This window comes from Python bivittatus, unplaced genomic scaffold, assembly GCF_059951505.1.
Source record: "Python bivittatus isolate LINGU-HERP-01145 unplaced genomic scaffold, Pbiv_v1 ctg000410_np1212, whole genome shotgun sequence".
In the NCBI taxonomy this organism is placed as follows: Eukaryota; Metazoa; Chordata; class Lepidosauria; order Squamata; family Pythonidae; genus Python; species Python bivittatus.
The window spans coordinates 3,803,737-3,827,160 of NW_028277067.1; the positions used below are offsets into that span (position 1 = coordinate 3,803,737).

A 23,424-nucleotide genomic window follows, 5' to 3' on the forward strand; every position below is an offset into this window, starting at 1 on the left:
CATGCCTTCCGTCGGCGGTAGGGTGGCTGATTCGAATGCTCACCGGTGCGGCGTTTAGAGCAATGGCGGGGCTGCGTTTCGGGCGTTAAGGTTCTCCCTTCGTTTCTCTTTCCCCGAGAGTAGCGTTGGAGTCCCAGCCTTGCCTCTGCGATGGTAAAAGAAGGACGGGCGTTACCTGGGAGGAGGAATTAAATATAGAGAATGACTAGGTGTCTGTGCCCTTGGTTTCCATGCAAAGAAACTGAGGAAGCTCTGTTGACCAGCCAGGAAATCCCTGAGGTGGTTTACTGTTATAAGGTCAAAGGGTACAAAACCCAACGGTAAACGTAAAAGCAGTAAACATTTGAATTTAAATTTATAATTTGCCCCAGGGAATGTGTGAGTGTGCGTTATGTAGCGATATAAGGGAATGTGAAAAGGAGGTTTTAGTGTATATGAAAATATGCTTGTTATTTATTGGTTTAGAACAGCGCTAAGCAGCCGGTTGACTTTTGGAAAGTGTTTTGGACCGCAGCTGCAAATCTTTTCTCTCAGCCATGTTGGTTGAGGTTGTTTGAAGCAAAATGCCTGGAAGCTCCAACGGACTTATTCCTGATTTAGAATATTAATATTGGGCTTTGTGGCCACAAGAGGCTGTTAATGATTCTCAAAATAGTGGTTACACATAAAGCTGGGAGTATTTAAATAATATTTACCTTGCCATTTACCTTGATGTCTTTTTGGACAATGGTGGCCACTCTTGCCTTGCTAGCTGCTGTTAGTAAAAGGTACTGTATAGCGGAGGCTATGCCCACAATATATGAAAGCCCTGTAAAAAAGGATTAGTTCTATCCCTTTTGTTCTTAATTGGGACTGTGGTTTACTTTCCCACAAGGAATCCCCTGACTTGTTTCATGGTACACTAGCTTATGACCAGTTGTGTTTAAGTCACTGTTTAGGTTTTATGCATGCTTGCATATTGTTGATCCTGAGTGTTATATGAACTTTGTATGAGTCCTCCCTATTCAGGAAGTAAGTGTACAAATAACATCAAAGTTGGGTGTTTGTTTAATTTATTTCATAAAGTTAAGGAATATGATAGTGTGAAAAAGTCATCACTTCCCCTAGTTTAATCAATCCAATTAAATGGATAAGTAGGGCTAGTTGTGTGAGTACTACATTAAATGGTCAGAGCTGATATGGATCATCCTTGCCTTGTATAAATCTAACAAATCTTACATTGCAGTGAAGCCTCACCATGAGATTCTAGAAACATATGCCTCACTGAAAAGAACTTTATAAAAAAAGACAGTGATGCCCAAGTTTGAAAAAGATAACAAAACCATTTATAAAATACTGGGGCTCCACCAATTTAAATTCAGAGATACAGACTTGAAATGGGAAGATTTTGCTGTTTTCCTCCCCCCCCCCCCGCAAAGTGTGGCCACCCTGTCAAAATCACTTAGAACCTGGTGTAAAATTGTCCAGGAAGTTACAAAGAGCTTCAGAAACATCCAAGAATCTGCAGCCTCTCTTGCCTTGCAGAGAGGTCTGTGTTTATAGTTCCATTATCAGAAAGCATTGGGTAAGTGTGGGATTTCTGATAGAATAGCAAGTTGGAAGCCATATGTATGAATGAGAATAAATTCAATGTTTTGAAATGGCTAACTTGAAGTCTAGACCTTAACTCCATAGAAATGTTGTAACAGGACCACAATGAACAATTCATGTTAGATCAATGGGAAAATATGTGGAATAAAGGTTTGAAGTTTACTCTTAATTATAACTTAAAAGAAAAAAATGATGTACCATTGGTATTTGACACCAGATAAACTGTCCAAGATGTATAAAGGAATCTCAAATGTATGTTGGAAATGCAATCAGTGTGAAGGCACTTTTTATCATTTGTGGTGGACTTGTGAAAAAACTAGGAAATATTGGGATATGATATGTATTTTTATTCAAAAAATCTTAAAAATGGATATACAATTGAAACCAGAGACCTTTCTTTAAGGTATGATGGACAAACAAATAGAAAATATGGAAATTTGTTTCTTTATATAACAGCAGTGAGACTTTTATACACGCAAAAATGGAAAGACCTACAAATACCTACAGCTGAAGAATGGATATTGAAATTAATGGAATCAGGGGAGATGGCGAAACTGACAACTTTGATTAAAGAAAGGACATTGTTTAGCTTTGTTTCTATGCAGAAACCACTCTTGGATTTTTTACCTGATACACAAAAAAATGAAATTTTGATTTTGGGATTTAATGACTGATTTATTTTATAACTACAGAAATATCTTGTATTCTTTTTATATTTTTCCTGATATAACCTTATTTTGTAATTTTTTTAAAAATGTTAGAGTTAAGGATAGTTATTTTTTAGATATTGGAGTAAGAGGTGAATTTATTTTATACCTATGCCTGTACTAAAGAAAGTCGGAAGTTACTTTTCTTTTTTTGTATTTTTCTTTTTTCTTTTTTTCTCTTCTTTGAATCTTTTTGTATTTTACTTTTTTCTGAAACTCAATAAAATGTATTAAAATAAATTGTTAGAAACCCCTCAGATATTCCTAAGTTGAAGCTGTTCATGAGGCAGGAATCATCCAAAAATTCTTACACAGTGAGGTGAGAGATTGATCACCAGTTACAGGAGTGTGTTGTCACAGTGACTGCAGCTAAAGGTGATGTAGCCAATTACTGGAGGCAATTATTTTTTCAGATTGGCTTATTGTATATTGAATAACTTTATGAAATAAATACTAAGCGTTGGTGTTACTTTTTTCACTCAGACTCTGTTTATATATTAGAAGGACACATATGAAGCTCAGATAACACTCAGAGGCAAAGATATGGAAAAATTGAGAAAAGCCAAAAAGCAGCAAATATATTCTAACAGAATGGTATTTGTTTTATGTAGACTTGCAGTCTGTACAATTCATATTGGTTTCTACCCGGTTTGTTGTTCTGCCATATCTACCCTGTTGTTGTTTTTATTGTCATGTTTTCATGTTTTAAATCATTTGTAAACAGCCAGTTTCTCTGGGAGTTGGGTGGCAAATACATTTCCTAATAATGATGTCATTGCTCTATATCTATATAGATATATCTATTTAAATGACCAAGACATGTTATAGACTATGGAAATTGTATAGCCTAATCTCTTCATATTTCATAAAATACTGTGTTTTTACTGTAATGTATTAATTTACCTTTAAGTGGTGTTTCCAGAAGCTCTTTAAAATTACAATTTAATGTTGCTTATCTTGCACTGAACAAGTAAGGTCAGGTTCATGACAGTTTATGGTTAAATCCAAAATCCTCATGCAACACAAAGTATCTGAGCACAAAAAATAATGATTACTTTTAAAATCTATAGGTGACCTTTATTTGGATAATCCTTCAACAAACCTCTGTTGCCACATCTGTGAATGCAAGGAATGGATGGAGCCTATGGAAGGGCAAAATGAAAGGAGCTCCTGTATTTTAAAATAGAAATTCTGTAGAATTGGAATTCATTATAACAAGGAGACAGTTTTGTATTCAAAGATTCTTAGTTTGGATACTATTAGGTAGCAGTATTATGAAGTTTAGTAGAGAAGTCCCTCCTTGTCTTTAAAGTTACCTAAAAAGGAACTTCTTTTTTGGATTTAAGAGAGATTTTTAAAATTTTCCTTAAAAAAAAAAAACAAGCTCTCTTGTTAGATACAATATTTTGTTTCCAACAATGGTTGTTAAGTCTCCAGGAAGCAAACAGTACTTTTAACATCACCTAATAATTTAGTGGATTCAGCTTGTAGTATTTGTAACACAGAAAGGACAGCTTCATTGTAACTGCTGGTGAAGAATGTTTTGAGGTAAAAAGAAAAGTATTGGTGTGAGAAATCCCATGAGGTTTAGAGTTAATTTTGGAAATTATTAAATTGCTCTTCACAGGCCTGCAAGCTCCAGAAGTTGTTTTCTATGGAGGCAGAATTTGAAGATGAGGTAAGGGAACATTTATGAACCACAATTGTAAAGTAGGTGATGAATGAAATTCTGTTTGCTTGATGAAGGGGGACTATGGTCTAATCTGAGATAAGTCAGCCACAAAATCTTAGATCAAATCTCAATGTTCAGTTATTGCTCACTTCTGAGAATTTGAAATCCCCAAAACAACACACTCAGAACCTATACATACAACTGAGATATGACTTTTCATGGCAAGGCTTATCTTCTTTTGTTTTTCATAGGATTTCTTAATGGCTGTGAGCGATGTGGAGACGCAGGCTCTAGATACAACATCTGCTAATTTAAGAGGCCTGAGACCCCTTTCAGCTGGGTTGAGAGGTCCTGGCAATGCCCTCACACCAGTTAAGGATCCAGGCACCCGTAGCTTTTCAGAGACTATGCCCCCTATTTCACAGGCACAGAACTGTTCCAGACTTCAATTTGGAGAAGGTATCTGCACTACTGAGGCCAAAAGCAACCATATGCTTCCCCTGATAAGCAGCTTCAAGGTTCAAAAGGACCCAGCAGGCGTGCTAGCCAAGTGTGAATCAGGTAGCGCTTCAGGCAAGAGGTTTAAATTTGTGAACAGGCCTCCAGCTATATTTCCCTCTGGGGCTGCCCCCAGTGATGAGCTTGACAATGAACTTGTATTGGCTGCGTGCATGGATTTAGAAGAGTCTGGTATGTATCCAGAGTCTTTCAGATCTGACTGTGGTTCCCAGAAGCAGATGAGAGACAATGATGTAGAAACAGCCAAGAAACGACAAGTCACAAACTCAGTGATACCAGTGAATCCTATTGGATTGGATACTTCACAAATGAAAAAAACTCGAAAAGAAGCTGTTGATGAGATTGTCAGCCATCTCCAGCCAATGGGAGTTTCTTCAGAGTCAACTTTGAGGCCCACCTCCATGGATTCTGGCTTTTCCCAGTCTAACTTAGGAATGAGCAACAGTATTGGTTCCTTTTCAAATTCCAGTATTCAGATGATAAAGTCTGTTCAAGCATCTTTGGATAAATCCATTGCTGAGCGCAGCAGTCCTTGCTTGCCTCTAATTAGACCTTGCTCTCCCTTCATTTCAACAAGTACCCCTTCAAGGCTGCCCAAATCACGGGTATTTAGCCCCAGCTGCTCTGACTCTAGAATGGCTAGTAATGGTGGCCAACTCCATATCACATATGGTCCTTCAGTGGCAACTGTGGGAACCCCCCCTGTTATCCCTAAAGCCCCATGTTCAGTTACAGGTCCTGGAAAGCCTCAGACTCCTGTTGTCACCAACCACCTTGTCCGTTTGGTCACAGCAGCCAGCAAGACCCCCCAGCCAATGGCTCATGTTTCTCTGCGAACTAAGACTCGTCGCTTCCCAGGACCTGCAGGCATTCTGCCTCAGCAAATAAGAGAACACTCAGGAGATACAGTAAGTCTCTGTGTAGAAAGATTGGGAAAAGCCTTTCTAAAATATTTTGAACTATGTATATAAAGCAGAATATTCCAATCCTGCTCTGATAAGAACCTATAGTAGCTACAGACCATAAAAAGCAATAAAAGCTATCATCTGTTATCTTTACTTCAAAAAGATTGTTGGGTGAGTTGTCTTTACATTGGAAGTAATTCATGTCTGCCATTGTGAATTTGTTCCATTGCTTGAGATGTCAATAGTTGTCTTACTAGGATGGTGAATACTCCAAGTGGAATACAAAACCAAATTAGAATACTAATATAATTTAAAATTCTATTAACTATTCTGTTCCAAAATATTTTGTGACTTAAAATTACTGTAAATTGAGATGGGGGGATGATTAAAGAGTAAATGTTCTGCATATACTGCCGATAAAGGCCTCAGCATTTCTTCAAAGAATTGCCCTCTTTGAGGAGTTTTCTATTGGGTGAAAAGTATATCTAATAATTTTAGTATGCTGCTATACCATCAGCTTCTATAACAGTTATATGATGACTTGAAAGCACAGAATTTCTCCAGAGTATCAAGCTGAGCATCCTAAGAAATCTCTGCTTCCACTTAAACAATTAAAGAATAAGAGGGTTTTTTTTTTTTAATGTTCATAGTTGATATACATTTTTTTTCCTTTTTTCTCTTTTTTATTTAAAAAGCCTAATGGGAAAAACCTGGATGAGATTCTCATTGCAACTCCCCAGATGCCAATTCATGGGGCTGTGGCAAAACTACGAACTGAGGTAATTTAATTTCCTCTTCGAAAATTTTGTATTGCTGTTGAAAAACAGGGTAGACTTAAGATACTTACCTTTATTAGAAATCTATGCTGCCTCCATTCTGCCTATTAGCCTCAAAAATGAGCTTCTACGGGTGCTTTTGAGAGATCTTCCCCCTTCTTAAAGCTAGCAGCTACATTTTGGAGAAAGGGGATTTTTACTGTGTCTGTGACTAGGGGTGGGTGAAATAAGACTCTTCTTCCCACATCATACTGTCTAGATTAATTTTGTGTCCCATCCCCATAATAACTATTGAGAACTAGACATGCACTAAATGTGTTATTTGGTCCTGAGGCAGTTGACTATAATCACAAAAAAATATAATTTTCTCTTATCACTTCTTTCAAAGAGACTATCTTGAAAATTCTGTCCCTGCAGGATAATTTGGTTATTCTCTTTGCAGAGATGATAAGCTAATATTTTAAGGATGATGAATAAACTCCAGTAATTCTGGAAAGTCATTAATGATAGAGAACTTCTGTGGAAGAATGCCTTTGACCTCATGGTGGATAATCAAGTTCAGCCTTACTACTTTTGGAGCTAGAGGAAAATTTATAATATTTTTCAATAGTTGAGCCATAATTCTTGAATTACAACTATAAATACACTTTTATATACATCAGTATTTTTTTCCTAAATACTTGATCTAATTAAAGGTGAGGGAGAAGGTGAGTATGTAGAAAGATGAATTCAGTGTTGCAGGTATCTAATTGCTAATTTATCTGTATCACCAAAGTAAATAATATATTTCTAAGATGAATATGTTGCCCTGCGGTGGGTCTGAGGTAAATTTTCATCTGAGATTGTCTGCTATCCCTTCAGGAAATGCCTATTTCCCAACAAACGATAGAAGAAGAATTTGAAAGGGGCCCATGGGTTGCCATGAAAAATGAATTAGATTTGGACGAAGGAGATCCATCCTGTTTTCTTCAGATGTACAGCATTTCTATGGTGCTTCGTAAGGTAAAGACTGGAATTTGAATTAGTTTTAGGTATGAAGATTCTATGTCAACTGCAGGGAACAGTGTTTTTTTTAAAAATGCCTACTTGGTAGGATAATGAATGGTCAGGGAGCAGGAGATGATGCAGTATTACCAAAACCATGCATTTGAAGCTTCTCCAAAATATTTTTCTCCTCCTTTCTTACAAGGAAACCATCTTAAAAATTCTGTCCTCACAGGGTTATTTGATTATTCTGTTTGCAGAAGTGATAAGCTAACTCTTTAAGGATAATGAACTACATAATTCTCCAATTAAGTTTCTTTTGTTGTTGTTGTTGTTCAGTCATTAAGTCCTGTCCGACTCTTCGTGACCCCATGAACCATATCGCGCCAGGCCTTCCTGTCCTTCACTGTCTCCCTGAGTTTGCTCAGTTTCATGCTCATTGCTTCAGTGATGCTATCTAACCATCTCATCCTCTGCCATCCTCTTCTCCTTTTACCTTCAATCTTTCCCAGCATCAGGGTCTTTTCCAAAGAGTCCTCTTTTCGCATTAGGTGACCAAAGTATCTGAGCTTGAGCTTCATTATCAATCCTTCCAATGAGCAATCAGGGTTGATTTCCTTTAAGATTGACTGGTTTGACCTCCTAGCAGTCCAGGGGACTCTTAAGAGTCTTCTCCAGCACCACAGTTCAAAGGTATCAATTCTTCGGTACTCAGCCTTCTTTATGGTCCAGCTCTCACAGCCATGCATTACTACTGGAAAAACCATAGCTTTGACTATGCAGATCTTTGTCGGCAAGGTGACGTCTCTGCTTTTTAATATGCTATCTAGGTTTGCCATAGCTTTCCTCCCAAGGAGCAAGCGTCTCTTAATTTCGTGGCTGCAGTCTCCGTCTGCGGTGATCTTGGAGCCCAAATAAATGAAGTCTGTTACTGCTTCCATTTCTACCTCTTCTATTTGCCAGGAATTGATGGGTCCAGATGCCATGATCTTAGTTTTTTTTAACGTTGAGTTTCAAGGCAGCTTTTGCACTCTCCTCTTTCACCCTCATCAAGAGGCTCTTTAGTTCTTCTTCACTTTCTGCCATTAGGGTGGTGTCATCTGCATATCTGAGGTTGTTGATGTTTCTCCCTGTAATCTTAATTCCGGCTTGTGATTCTTCCAGCCTGGCATTTCTCATGATGTACTCTGCATATAGGTTAAATAAGCAGGGTGACAGTATACAGCCTTGTCGTACTCCTTTCCCTATTTTGAACCAATTGGTTGTTCCATGACCAGTTCTAACTGTTGCTTCTTTCTTTAAAAAGTTTAAAGTTTCTTTAGCCATCTGCTATTCTGCCCTGTGTCTCTTCTACGAAAGACAGAAAATATAATACCCAAGAATGTCCCAACATATCTCCTTTGCCTATTGTTAAGGCAAGATAACTTTTCTCACAATTAAATGCATTCCCAATTCATATTTGAGCTTTTCTCTCCCTTGCTTGGTTTCTTCCATGCAGGCAGCTCTGAAGCAACTCCCAAAGAACAAGGTTCCGAACATGGCAGTGATGGTTAAATCACTGATGAGGACTAATGTTGATGCAGGTGCTGAATTCAAAGACCCTACTGGTAAGGGTGAAAAGAGTTCAGCCTAGTGGGTGGGGTAGATAATGCCTTCCCTTGCAATCTGTAGCTTGGCTGGGTGCTTGGTTTGTGTTATGTGGAATAAAGTCCTTTGCCTGTACCATTTTGAGTGACTTGGCTTTGCTTGTGGGTACCTGAGAAAGTGGGCGGCCATTGCTCTGTTGATGTTTATCCAGTAGAACGTGTTGGTACACTTGTCTGGGGACTACATCCTAATGAAAGTTATGGGAAATTTCTCTGTTTCTGTGCTTTTCTGCATTACAAAGGAAGTACAGGCAATCTTTTCCTGACCATGCATTGCATGCAACTGTTCTATGATGTAGACAGGTATTGCAATGACAAGATGAATGATGTCAAAAAGTAGATGGGCCACAAAAAAAATTCCTAAGTTTCCCAAATGGATTAAACAATTAAATGAATGATTTTTGACACTTTGGTCCAGTAACATATTAGCTAACCAAATTTCAGTGTGTCTCAGTAGACAGGCTGTAATAGGTTATGGGGAATGTAAGTGGCCTGTCGGTTGCCCACAACTATTATCATGCAAGGAGAACCTAGCAGATTAAGAAGAAAGTCTTAATTTTGTTTTTCTTGTGATGCTTGGCTAGGTTTCCAGTATATTATGCTTTTCCATTAGTCAGCTAGCCAGTCTGGTCATCAGTTATTCCACACTCTGGGGGACTTGTATATTTTGCCTAGTGAATGTTGCTGCTTTCATGGCCATTCTGAGTGCCTAAGAATTTTGGAGTACAGTAGCCCAGTGATTCCCCCCCCCCCCCCAATTCCTTGTGCGCTTGGAGGAAACTGGAAGAATATTAACTCAGGACATTATTCCCATGTTATGAAAAGCTGTTTGGAGAAGTTGAAATACGTAGCATTTGGGCAGTAAAAAGTATGCTGTTGCTGTTTGTTTTTTAACTGCTAGAACTACTGAGTGGATTTATTGCTTGATTTGATCTGTTAAGGCCATCCAAATCTAAAAAGACTCTTGGATGGCTACATATATAGTCCAAACTTCTCTAGAAGAATTTGTTACAATTGTTATCTACACAACTGTGTTTATAGAACATTTCAGATAATATAAACTGTAAACAGTGACGTTGCCAGGTGATACCTTAAGTCTAAGCAGAAATGTGTAGCATTAAATATTCTGCTATTCATCTGGGAATAACTGCTGTGCTTGGGAAATAACAGATCACACGCTTGAATCCAATCTCTATATTCTATATAAGCGAATTAGAGTTACTGCTAGATGGCTGTTCACACATTGGTAGATTCTCTTTGTTGCTGTCATTTGTCTGATCTTCTGTCATACAGGTGAAATGCAGGGCACAATACATCGTCTGTTGCTGGAAGAAAAAGAAAGTGAATTTAAGACTGGTTCAGTGCTTCTGCTAAAGCAGGTAAGAAAGCAAGAAATTCAAGGCTGGATGAGCCTTGATAATTTGCATGCCAAAAGTGTTAATATGTATGTAAAATCTTTTGTTGCACTTGCCCTAATTGTACTTCCTTGACATTGTGCTGCCCAGCTATCATATCTTTCGGAAAATTTGAAGCATGTTAGAGTAAGATAAAGAAAAAAGCAAGTTCTTGGTGCAAGAAGCTTATAATGTATATTTTCCCGCTGTCTGATTCAAAAGCCTCTGGAACCAGAGTAAAGCCAATGTTTAGAGTCTGGCAAGAGATGAAAGAGAATTAGTAGAACAATATTATTTTTTTAGTGCTTTGTTCAATGAGAATTCTAATTATATAATAGAAATATTCTCTCCCACCCCCCATTTGACTCTTTTAATCTGAGTGTCTTAATTCCCTCCTGTTGACACATATATCCCTCCTGGTGTATTCTTCTTTCAGGGCAATGGACAGAAATCAGATTAACCATTGGTAATATTCTTATATATAGCAAGGCTGTTTCCCTCCTATTCTCCTCCTCCTTTAAGATGGCAACAAGAAATGGAGTTAGGATGAATAAAACATACATAAATCGTTTTCATTTCAGCAAGCATCAGTGGTCTTTTGGAATGGCAAGATTTGGACATATTCCATCTGCTTGCAGCAAATTGTTTAGCATGCCTGTACAAATTAGTTTGTTAGTGGTGCCACATATTATGGTGAAAAGAACTGATAACTATCTTCACAGGTGAGTGTGTTCTCTCCATCCCATCGCAATCACTATCTCAATGTGACACCCAGTAACTTGGTGAAAGTATATTCACCTGGTTTCAAGAGTGGAAATTGGCCTCAGCTATACCAAGAGATTCGGGAAACAAGGGAGACTGTGACACCACAAGTAAGGATGAAATGATAATGACAAAAATAAGTAACATTTTAATTGTCAAAAAATTAGGAAGATAATATAAAACATAGTTATAAATGTGACTATTGTGGGAAAAATGCAGGGAATTTCAGTGTGGATAGATAGTTAAACTGAGATTCAAGAAAGCTTAGTTTTAAATCTGGAAGAGCTAAATTTAGACTCATGTGGAAGTGACTCCTTTAATGAATAGTAGAAAGATATTGTGCTTCCATGAGACCCAGTTTGGTATCGTAGTTAAGGTACTAGCCTAGAAACCAGGAGACTGTGAGTTCTAGGCCTCTCTTAGGCATGAAAGCTGGCTGGGTGACTTTGGGCCAGTAACTCTCAGCCCAACCCACCTCACAGGGTTGTTGTGGGGAAAATAGGAGACAGGATTATTAGGTATGTTCGCCACCTTGAGTTATATATAAAAAAGGTGGGATAAAAATCTAATGATGATGATAATGATGTTCAGAGTACTTTTTCTGGATTTTCTTCAAAGCATGTACTACTCTAGTCCAATCTCATATATCAGCCAGTGATGCTTTCCCAATAAGTGGGACCCAGGGAAGGGCTTCTACACTTGATCTTTAACATGCAGATTAATATGAAGAAAGTGGCCTACAAGTATTCGAGTCATTTAGGACATAAAAGATAATCATCTTGAATTGTACCCAAAATTGACCAACAGGCATTGAAGGATATATATTATATGATACTATGACTGAGTATTCTACAGTTAGTGGGGCTCAGATTAAAACTCAGTTTTGGAGGTTAATGAGCTTTAGCTTATCATTTTGAACAGAATGATACAAAATAGATGAATGATCTGACATGGTAGAATGCATCTCTGATTTTTCCTACAGTTATTGGATGGCGTTCATGGTATGGGGAAGTTATAAACTGTGAAGGGTTCAGAGCTCAAATACTGAGTTTCTTAGCTGTCTGTGGGATTTTATATGTACATGTTGTCTTAAAATTACAGCAAGATCCTCCCACAAGTGCTGTGGTTGTGATGGCTGCTACGGATTACAGAAATGTGGAAGGATGTGAGAGGAATAAAAACAAATGTCATCGTGTATCAGCATCAAATAAAAGTCCATCATTATTACAAGAATCAGGAAGTTATGGAGCAGGCAAATCAGCTGAGAGAGCTGACTTGGGTAAGTAGAATGCTAAACAGCAAAGTTTATCTTCCTATCGTCTTTTACTACTCATCCCTGTGTACTTTTAAGAAATTGGGGAACAGGTACTTGAGAAAAGCTTTGCTGAGCTAGATGCTGCTTGCAAAATGACATATTGTCGACCCTCACATTGCATCTATTTATTTATAAGGCTGCCTACTATGAAAAATGTGATTCTGGGTGGTTTACAATAAGCCAAGAATGTGCAAAAAACAAATAGACAATTTCATTACAATGAAAAAGAAACCCATGATAGGTGTTCAGAAACTCTCAATTATTTATTTATTTATTTATTTATTTATTTATTTATTTTTCAAATTTGTATGCCGCCCATCTCCCCCAATGGGTGACTCTGGGCGGCTACCCTCCCCCAGACAGGGATTCCCATCATCCTGGTCCCAGCACCTGAGGAAAGTGTCAGGTTTTTAATGTTTTTCTAAAGGCCAATAGAGTCAGGCCAAATGTATGTTTGGGGGTGGTGGTGGTGGAATTGTTCCAGAGGGCAGGCATTGCAACAGAAAAGGCACACCTTCTGAGTCCCATCAGATGGCATTGTTAGAGAGGGGACCTGAAGCGTGTCCATCCTGTTAGAATAAGTGGGATGGGCAGATACTGGGAAGAAGTGGTCTCACAAATAACCCATTCCTGTGCCATGTAGGACTTTATAGGTGATAAGGTAACTTGCAACAAGTAATTTTTTAGCTAAAAATGTGTATGCTATAATGCTATAAGATGATGGAGAAATTGGAAATCCTGTTTAGTGTGTTTCATCTATTTCTGCTGCTACCATAGCTATATACTGTAAGGGCTAGCTGTGCTTTTTTTTCAAGGAAAGGAAAACAGAAATTCTTAGAATACGAGAGATGAAATGTTTTATTTGCTCAGTGTCATCTAAGTGTAGAATGTACTAAGCTTTAAATATGAACTTAAATATGAGCAGATCTACAAGATTTTTTTCTCTCTTCCATTTTTTCCCCTGGCACAGAAGAAATGGACACAGAAAAAAACAAGGCAGCCTCTTTCATTAGAGTACTATGTCTGTCATGGAACCTCTTCATGTAGCCCAGGGTAATTAATGTACAGTATTGTTAAAACTTGATCTGATTTCTCATATCGTCCTTGTAGATGATCTGGACCAGCTTCTTGGTGAACTTCCTGATGACTTTTTCTCCAGCTTGGAAGGACAGAGCACCATGACAGCTCACTGATGCTAAAAGACTTTGCTGGGTGGGATCAAGGACATAGTCCTTTGCCTATGAGTCCTTATGTACCATGAAATTGACTTCCTTGCAGGGGCACTTTCTAGTGGAGAAAAAAAAAATCCCCTTCATAAATCAGATATTAACATTCATGGGATTGGATAGAAAACAGATTCAGTAGCAAGATGGTTGGTTGGTAAGCCAATTTTCCTCCTACTTGTGGAATAATCGTCCCTTGTTGAAAGACTTGGCTGGTTTTTGTCAGAGATGCTGTATTATTGCACATCTAGTACTGAGGGCCTGCACCAGACCTTATTTCAGAGTTGCCTCTTCTTAAAATACATTTTGCAAGGCTATTGGAATGACCCATGATGACACTTTTAAACTATTAAGCAACTGTTACTCCATTGGGTTTGAAATTGCCTTTGGTATGAATTGAATGTCTACTTTGGTGCCTTGTTATAAACATTTCAGGCACAACAAACTGTCTTCTAACTGGTCTTCCAAAGCAATAAAAAAACACGTTAACTGATACTGTCTGATAAATAATTGTGAAAAATACATCTGTTGAAATCTTTCTGAAACTTAAAAAAGATTGTGTCTTTCATCTTTTATTAATTTTTCCCATTTTTTGGTTGCAGCCATTGCCTACTTCCCCTTTAAAACATAGAGCATATAGAACTTTTTAAAAAATGAAGGAATCAGCTGTTTAATTGCTTTTTTGTTAGGGTTTTAGGTTTTAGTTCCATATATTCATTGCATGTTCAGACAGAAAAGAAAGGGTCTTTGTGTGTACAAAGAGTTTTATATTCATTTAAGGGCCTTTGGATGCACATGTAACTTGGTAATATTGGATATTATAATTGAACTGAATAAACTCAATTCTCATTTTAGCTTTTGGAAAGTTAGGAAAATTGTATAATAAAAAGCAAAGGGAGCTTTTTATTATATGCTAACATATAGATGGAAAAGGACTTTGGCTATAAATATCAAGACAGAGGTCAAATTTCATGTACTCATTCAAATAAGAGTTCTAAGTCAGCTTGTGCAAAATATTTGCAATGCCAAATGGCTGTTAAACATTCCAGATGAATTGTATGCAAATTTACCAAATTAAGAAAACCTATTTGGTAGGAGGTTTTTTTTTTTAAGGGCCAGTGTGCCTGCCTGACAGATGAATTGTATGAATAAAAAGAGTATGCTGGGATTGGTTCTTCATATGCAATTTTCTGAGAAGTTTCCATGAGGATAATCTAGATGCTGCTATCTGAACAACGCAGGCATAGATGTCAGGATAAATATTTATGAAATAACTGAATGCAGTGATGTGCAAAACAGAACACTGGGTTGGAGGAGAATATAGTATTGAGAGAAAACAATCAACAAGGAAAGGCAGCATAATTGTTAAAACTCAGGGGAACAGCAGCACCCTTTTATGTGATTTCAGCCTGTAAAAGCAATTTACCCTCAGATGATTGTCTGATTAGTGAAAGGCAAAGAAGATGGTTGAAATACAGAGGCCACTTAGTTTTTCTCTTCGCCCATTTGGCATTTTCAATTAGTTTCAAAATTCTAATTCCTTAAAAAGTTTCAGGATCACATGGAGAAGGAGGCATTGCTCAATGATGAAGCATATTCTTTATGTATGAAAGATCCTGGGTTCAAACCTTCACACAGAGATTGCTAGTAGTAAATGGGGAAATCTGACTCATGGAAGGCAGTTTCACTAGCCCATATGTAGAACCTCAGTAGTACTGTCCTGCAGCACATTCTTGAGTGTGCACATTTCTTTTGCCATTCTGAATCCTGGAGAAAACATGCCATGCCATCCTGAGAAATTATTAACAGATATGCTCCAGGCTGAAATTTTGTTTAATGTATTATTTGAGAGAACAGAGTTGCCATTTTGAATCATGAACTTCAACTGCAGTAGAAAGAAAAAAGGAGAACCTCTTTAAAGGACAACATTGAAAAATATTATTTGTACCTGAAGAGATGCAGTACATTCTACTCCCTTGCTTTTGTATTGCTTAATTCTGCTCATCTGCACTTTCTGTGACTTAAAATAGTAGAAAAATTCCCCCAAAGCTTTTATGTCTTTATTTGTGTGTATCTGTGGCTGTCTATAGTAGACTTGCAAACTTTATTCCTTGAGCCCTTATTACATGGACTATCAACAATAATTGATTTAGACCTATTCTCAACCTGGCTGATACTTTGAAACAGCAACTAATTGTCAAGTTCCCTTACTTTGCCACTAAGGAATCTCAAGCCAATTTTCTTATATATGGCTGGGATCAAATAGATAAGTAATTTTGTTTAAAGTTTTAATATTATCTTTATATTACTTTTATGCTGCTTTTGTTTTTTTCATTTGTTACATTTTCATTATAATATTAGGTGGCATAAAAGTCACATCAGTCGATTAATTACTGATCTTCTAACTGAACTTGAGAACTGATGTTCCCTTTTTTACTCAGTTCTAAAAAGAAAGATGACACTGCTCCTATGATTACTCAATTCTATTTATAACACTGAGTAGGCTGGATTATTCTCTAAGTACACATATGTGCTTGTCAGTGAGACTTTGTCATAACAGTAGCTTTTTAAAATTGGAAATAAGGGCTGCTTTCCTAATGATTTGGGGTGGATGAGTTGGGCTACTATGTGAAAAACACTGAATTCCTTCCTTGAAGAATGTCGAAGGAAACTTTTACATACACCTCTTCCACTCTGCGCTCCTTGCGCCTGCAACGAGAAATGCTGGAGTGGGAAGAACGACAGAGGGCTGCATCTCGCCAGTGGGCCAGCCAGAGGTATCATCCAACTGCCAGAAGCCTCTTTTCTCTCCCCAAGCCCACCAGACGCCCTCAATACTGTCGGGATCCTGCTGTCCACAATGCCCTTTACACAGGAGACTTGCCAAGGATCCAAAGCATTTTTAAAGATGAAATCACCTCCAATTTGATTGTGGAGACCCATGCAGAAGAGCTAGAGTGGTCAGCTGAGCTGGGTAAGATGGGTTATCTGTAGCGGAGAGAAAGCAAGTTGTGTTGATTATTTTTCTTCAGTTTTGGGCCAGGTATCAGGAATTCAATGTTTGTGTTACAGAACAAAGGCTTGCGATATATGAACTTTAGTTCCATAAGAAATGGAGGGGAAAGAATCTCTGTTGATTCTTTCTTTTAGCTGGAAAAAAAAAAACGCAGCTTTGAGTAAAGTAGAGGCCCAGACAGGTTTATTTCCTAGACAGCCCTCCCTCCCTCAAATTTGTCACCACCCATCGCATTGAACAACTTTATTGTACTACCACCCTGCCTTATTTATGTGTTCAGTCATCCACTTCCATCTCTAAGCTTCCCATGTTTTTCTGCCATTATTTTTTTAAATATTTCCATTAATCTTACATAAAAGGAAAGAGAGAATACCTGTGCAATATCCCTTTGATTAGTCATGCAGTTTTGATTGAATTGTAAACATCTTTTAAACCTTTCAATAAAAAGTAGAGAAAAATAATTAAAACTATTCACTGTACCTACTTATATTCTTATCTAAAACTCTGATGAGAAAATAATACTGATGAAATTAGAATTGTAGTACGTAAAGTGATATCATTTATAAACATCATTGCAACATAGGTATTCTAAGACTGAATTAGTAACAGTTTTGCTGTGTTTTCCAGAGTTAACCGCCCAGAGTCACTGGAGGTTGGGCAGCATATAAATTTAATAAATTATGATTATTGGTTGCACAGTCAGCCAGTTGTTTAGACTGGATTTGACATTTTTATCCGCCTATCAAATCCTTCCCAAGGACCTGGGATAGGCAGATGTTGTTTGATGAAGTTAAAGGTATTGTCACAGGTTGTTGTTATTAATATTATTCCTGCTGTAAGATATACAAGCTTTCAATCTCTATTTGGTTTGGGGACTAGGGTCTTTAGCTTCTCTGTTTGAGGCAAGACCTGTGTTTATCCCTAATCCTGTACCTGTTTTGATTATATACTTGAATCTAATGATTCAGGTATATAATGATTATAGTCACCAAATTGTAATCCTCAGGAATTGGGTGAAAAGAAACCAAAGCATTTTAAATACAATGAATTCCTCTTTCTATTCCCCCCCACAGCCATATATCATCTTTTAAAAAAATAATTGTATAAGGAAATATACCATTGATGCAGAAAACTAATGCTGTAATTAGTTGTTTTATGTTTTGCATCTTTTATTCTCCTTCTTCCGTTTGTATCTTCATTCTGTGCTCAAGTTAAGCCTAAAAAGTATAGTATTTGCTCAGATCTGTATAATAAAACTGAATCAGGCCAACCTTCCTCCTAGTCCAGCTTTTGTATTTTTAGCATTTGAGGCAGTAATATTTCTTGGAAACCCAAAAATGAAGCATGGTTGCTGAGGACTATGAAAGTTTAGTTCATAAAACTAATAACTAATCATAACTAGTAGCTCTGTTGCCCCTGAATTTGTCTTCCATCTTTCTGTAAGCTCTCCGTGTATGTTATAAAATAAAACTATGTTTTACTGAATTCTGAATAAACAACAGCTTTTATATAAAACAGTCTTAAGCTTGTGCCCACCAACAGAACTAGTGGTAATGAATGCAACAGGTTAATCATGTGTTACAGGAAAAAAAAAAAAAAGTCCTCAGTTTAATGCCAATCAATGTACTTCTTTAGATATATGATACTCTTGTCCAATCAATTATCCCTGTTTATGTTGGTTTTACAGAGTTGTGGGTGTTGATTGCTCAGAAGAAGCACACTTCTCCATTGCGCATCACAGCTGCCAGGGGCTATCAAGACTGTGTGAAGCATCTGCTCTTGAAAGGGGCAGAGGTCAATGCGATTGTTGGCGGGAAAGCTGCTTTGCATGATAGCTGTGCCAACCACCATGAAGAATGCACCCGTCTACTCCTCCGCTATGGTGCTAACGCTAATATTCTTTCAGAGGAGAGACTGGCCCCACTGCATTTGTGCATCACTCAGGAGACTTTGCCGTATGTCTGGGAAGTTGAAAAACTTGTGGGTGTGATGGCTTGAAGGAAGATTAAAGAAAGGTTAATAGGAAAGTAGTAGCATATTTTGTAAAATAACAAAGAAGGCTCTTCAAGTGCAAGAATTATTCTTTGATGTTAAATTACTCTCTTGGGGTAAGACATGTAAGAAGACACAAATTAATTCCTTTCTGAAGGCAGGCTATTCCTATGGAAGTCTTCCATGCCTTCAGTATGATGGAAGAATGTATAGAAACCTTTTAGATTTTATTACCTGAATATGGATGAATTAATGCAGAAGTGCTAGTTTTAAAATTTCTATTAAATTGCTTCTGTCCCCACACAGGTCCAATTGCCCTGGGATGACATTCTTTTTTAAATTGCAGTGAAGTGCATTTTGTAATGAAGGGACTAGTTTACCCACTTTGGTTATTAATGTGAATGTTTTAGTTTGAATGCTTAATCCTGAATTAATCTATAATAAAGTTTGGACGTGTTTGTTTACATGGTTTACTTCATGATAAAAGAGATAATTGGAAGCCTTTTTAATAGGTCTACAGAATTACCAAATGTAGTGGGGTGAAGCCATATATAATTACAAGCAGTACAAGAGTGCTTTCTGATTAACAGTGGGGCATTTAGCTGCATGCACCCAAATCTATTTCTGCAATCTTCAGGGCTAGAAATGTATTTTAAAGCCAACAGAATTTAAGGTTAAATAGTAATGGATTGTGGGGACAGTTGCAAAATTCCTTAATGCAACTCTGTGCTTTTCAGATGTGCTCAACTACTACTGGAATATGGAGCTCTAGTGAACCAGAAATCAAGAGACGGTCTTGTTTCCCCATTGCATGTGGCTAGCAGGCATGGTCTAGAGGACCATGTCAAGCTCTATCTTTGCTACGGAGCAAATATTGCTCATAGAAACCAGGAAGGAGAGACCGCTCTCAACACAGCTTGTGCCAATGCAGATAGACCTGAGGAGGCTGGCCGGTACTACCAAGTGGTGAAGCAACTTCTGGATGGGGGGGCCAATGTCCAGATTGCTGGCCGAAAGAACCATACTCCATTGCACAATGCCTGTAGCAACTGTCACATCGGTATTGTGGAGCTCCTGCTACAGCACGGGGCAGAAGTCAATATTAGTAATTGTGCTGGCAACACCCCTATGGACTGTGCTCTGCAAGCAGTGGAAGATTACCCGGAGGAAGAGCCTGAAAACGTTATAGCCACATTGCTCAACCATGGTGCTGCCTCTATTAATCCTAAGGTAAGAGTGAAGCCTTCAGTTCTAGTGATTTCTTGCCCCATGGGTCACCATCTCTTGAAACTGTTGACTGACTTTTGGATTAGATAATATTTATTATATCACCATAATAATATAGGTAAGGACTAATGTTTGTAAGAAAGCATGTGCAATATTGTGGGATTGGGGTGGGAAAAGGGTGAATAAATCCTTTGGTTATGTAGAAGGGATAGCTGGACTGGTGCCTTTGTTAATGGAACACTATACTGGCGTAAAATAGAGTGAAGTACTGTTACAGTATAGCCAGCTACCAGCTATAAAAAAAGCAATCCATGCAGTTCTGTGTACACAGTGTTTCAATAGGTAGGTCAAATTCTTGCTCTTCATATTTTGACTTTTTTAATGAACACATTCTAACTTGTACTGAATTTTAAAATATATGGGCTAACTCAAGACGGTTTCCTTCCCGGACAAGGACAAGATGTTTGGTCCTTCCATTTTACATATAGAAGGTAGAGGATGCAGAATAGGCTGTATCCTCCAAGAGAGGAGAATGCTCAGACAGCTAGTAGGAATGGCTGAAGAAGACTTACCGCTACCTAAAGCTTTTACAATCTGAGGCAGTTGTTTCACTCTACATAAGTAGTAGGGCCAACCTTGCAGCCATCTCGTCTCTTCAAAGTCCACACCATCCTTAAAAGCTAAAACCTATCTCCTGGATGAAAGTTAACAAGATACTGTTTTTAATGTTTTCTCTCAGATTATGCTTGTTATAGGTGCTGTGAGAATATGGGGTTTCTGGCTGAAGACATTCCTTTTCCCTTCCAAGATGTTCATGCTTTTTGTATGCTTTTTTCCCTCTCTCTTTCTGCTTGATGCTTTTGCCCTTAGATGCTAAAGTTTTGTGCCTTGTCACCTCGATCTATGGAAATTGTTCTGAATTCTTATGACCGAATACTATCCTGTGATTCCTGGGTGGGATCTGTGCCCAATGAAGTGTGGCAAGTATGTCTAACCGACTTCCACTGTCCTCCATTACTTATACGTCACACTTTTCTACCATTATGTTGCCCTTCAGCTTTCTCTTGCTGAGTGAGACCTGGACTTGTATAACAGTGTATGGAGCAAGATGGGGAAATGCTTGATTAGAAATCTGACAGTCAAACAGTTTTGTATGTACCACAACTTTTTTTCTTAAAGGAGAAGTAATCAGTCATGTAGTCAGTCTCACCTCTAGTCATAGCTCAGATTCAAGTCATCTGCTCTTTACAAGAATTAGTTCTTGATCTACTTGATCTTTTGATTTTTTACAATAAGATTGTATATACTAGAATTGCTTCTTATAAATTGCTTCCTATAAAGCCTCTATAGTAAATAGCCATATCCTGCCTGCATTTTTACTACCATCTGACTACTCAGTAATCCAACACTGATCATGTCTTAAAATTAATGATTTCACCATCTAATATTAAATAACTCCTTTTGGTTTGGCTAGACTGGAGGGTTTTACTCCTTTGTATAATGTTAGTTCACTGCTACTACTAAGATGAAATGTGCAAGTCAAAGTATTCAGTGGAGTGGCTGAGGTAAATTGTTATACTTAAGTAGAAGAGCTTATCCCTGTTAGTCCTATAAGGTAGATCAGACTAAGAAGCCAATACCATATAGGTCTAAAACTACTTTTAAAACTACTCTTGCAAGTCTGAATGTGCTTCCTTCCTCCTTCACTTCATTTTTGTATCTTTGAGACATTTTCTCAAATTAGTTTCTTGGGATGGACTTAAGCTGCATTTGTCTGATCCTTGCCTTAGTACTGGCTTTTCCTCCTGTCCTTCAAGGCCATTCCCTATTTCTTCTACAATCTCCCTTTTCTTGTTAAAACTCCAAGACTACTTGTTTAATCTGGGCTCCCATCATGTTGTTTGAATGTTAATTACATGCTCTCATAAGATTAATTCTCACTGTGACAATCAACCTATATTCCGACTATCTACCACTGAACATAGGTTGATCATGTAGTGTAAGCGAGGAATCATATGATTCTGGTCCTGTCTGGAGAAATGTTGTAGGGTGGGGGAAAGATTTCTATGCAGTGAAAACAAGCATTGGGAAGAGGGGCTAGTCTAGAACTTCTCATTAATGACAGTACTCTGAGTACAGGGATGTTTTAATTAATTCAAAATCAACAGAGTTCTGGGAAATTCAACAGTTCATTCACCCTTTTGTTACTTTGGTTGGTCCTAATAAAAAAGTATTGTCCAACTGTGGATTTGGGATTTGGTTTTACAACTGAGCATCATGGCTATTACTGCTTTTTTAAAAAATAAAATCACATTCCATCATGTGAACCTTTTCCATACCATGGGTCCTAAGTAAGGCCTCTCACAACTAGGTTCTATGTGTATGGATTTAATTTCACAAATTATATATATTCCTCTTGAAATATAAAGTGGAATGTCTGAAATGACTTAAGCTTATTTGGCTAGTTGAACTGTGACATCGGAACAGCAACAGATGTCATAAACTCATTTACTAATCTAATAGACCAAATCTGGAAGTTATGTCAAGACTAAACAATAAATGTTAGAAAAATAGTGGAGGAAGAAAGTGCAGAGCTGTGAGACAGATTTTAACTCTTGCCTGTCCTGATGAGGTATAATAGGTGCATTTTAGGAACATTGTTAATATGTAATACACTAGTGTTATACCTGCATTTAGTAAGAAGGGTATATAGTGTTCTAAATGTTTGGGGAAAGTGGTTCAGAATTTGGAAATGTATGTAATAGTACATATAGTAGTATAGCTGAAGTATACTACACAATGTGTGTATTCCTGAAATGCTTGAACCACAGAATTTTGAACAAGTTTGTTCCATAGGGTTTGTAGTCCTCTATTGTTGAATATGAGAGTTTTTCTTCACAGGGAGCTATTATATTCATTTCTATATAATATGTCTGTTGCCTGATGCTAATTCTCTCACATCATATGGGCCATGTATGCACAAAACCACACTTGACTTTTCTTTCTGTCTTCACAGGAGCATCAAGTGTTTTATGATTCAGCTCTTTGCCTGGTGAATCAGCCTCGCCCACTGCAACATTTAGCTCGCTGTGCTGTTCGGAGGCAGTTGGGGATGCGTTGCCATCAAGGCATCTCCCAACTGAAACTGCCCTCTTCTTTGCATAAGTATTTACTTCTCCCATTGGAGGGTTATCTCAAATAAGATGAGGACAAAATAGAAAGAAATTAATTTAACGTGATTTCTTCCCCATTTCTGTGTTATCATTCTTTTAGCTGTTGGAAGCCTCTAATGAAAATACTATTATTGCCACTGAAATGGTGATTAAAGTGCAAAAGGCAATTCTTGTTACCTTGAACTGAATTCTTGTTCTTGGATGATATGCAGGCACAGTAATTAAAAGATAAATATGACTTGGTTGTATCACTTTGAATGTAATGCAGTACCCTTTCCAGGAGAATAAAATGCAGAGAAGTATGAAGAGAAGTTTTGACTGTAATGCGAGGGTGAGTTCTGTAAGAGACTCTGAGGCATACACATCTGAGAGACTGACTCAGGACTGGAAATTATTTTCCTACATGTTGAAGTTCCATCCACACAGTTAGTCTGCCTGCCAATGATTGTCTTATCTCTTTGGTATAAAGGATTCTCACAAATCTATTCTGTCCATCGATCACGATGGGGTTGATTCTAATCAG

General features: G+C 37.7%; 2 protein-coding genes across 3 annotated transcripts; both read left to right on the forward strand.

Moving 5' to 3' along the window:
- On the forward strand, positions 1–15,720 carry HROB (homologous recombination factor with OB-fold). Of its 2 annotated transcripts, XM_025164855.2 has the most exons (10): positions 1–153; positions 3,925–3,975; positions 4,221–5,396; positions 6,089–6,172; positions 7,031–7,171; positions 8,652–8,760; positions 10,093–10,178; positions 10,916–11,065; positions 12,057–12,234; positions 13,381–15,720. In XM_025164855.2, the coding sequence occupies exons 1-10, from the start codon at positions 151–153 to the stop codon at positions 13,461–13,463; spliced, it is 2,061 nt and encodes a 686-aa protein (XP_025020623.1). In that variant the 5' UTR covers positions 1–150; the 3' UTR covers positions 13,464–15,720. The 2 variants fall into 2 exon arrangements, with proteins under 2 accessions (XP_025020623.1, XP_025020624.1); XM_025164856.2 differs by lacking the exon at positions 10,916–11,065.
- Positions 15,721–16,034: 314 nt separating this feature from the next.
- Positions 16,035–23,212, forward strand: ASB16 (ankyrin repeat and SOCS box containing 16). The gene is made up of 5 exons (XM_007425346.3): positions 16,035–16,467; positions 18,197–18,464; positions 19,239–19,731; positions 20,599–20,712; positions 22,745–23,212. The coding sequence occupies exons 1-5, from the start codon at positions 16,152–16,154 to the stop codon at positions 22,928–22,930; spliced, it is 1,377 nt and encodes a 458-aa protein (XP_007425408.2). The 5' UTR covers positions 16,035–16,151; the 3' UTR covers positions 22,931–23,212.
- The last annotated feature ends 212 nt before the right edge of the window (positions 23,213–23,424 follow it).

What these genes read in the sequence shown, in the direction of transcription:
- HROB (XM_025164855.2), top strand. An exon ending in TGGCAAAACTACGAACTGAG is followed by an intron (nt 6,173 to 7,030) that starts GTAATTTAATTT and finishes CTATCCCTTCAG; the next exon opens with GAAATGCCTATTTCCCAACA. An exon ending in AGCTGAGAGAGCTGACTTGG is followed by an intron (nt 12,235 to 13,380) that starts GTAAGTAGAATG and finishes TCGTCCTTGTAG; the next exon opens with ATGATCTGGACCAGCTTCTT.
- ASB16 (XM_007425346.3), top strand. Translation starts at nt 16,152, where the DNA reads ATGTCGAAGGAAACTTTTACATACACCTCTTCCACTCTGCGCTCCTTG. An exon ending in ATCACTCAGGAGACTTTGCC is followed by an intron (nt 18,465 to 19,238) that starts GTATGTCTGGGA and finishes TGTGCTTTTCAG; the next exon opens with ATGTGCTCAACTACTACTGG. An exon ending in CTGCCTCTATTAATCCTAAG is followed by an intron (nt 19,732 to 20,598) that starts GTAAGAGTGAAG and finishes TTTTGCCCTTAG; the next exon opens with ATGCTAAAGTTTTGTGCCTT.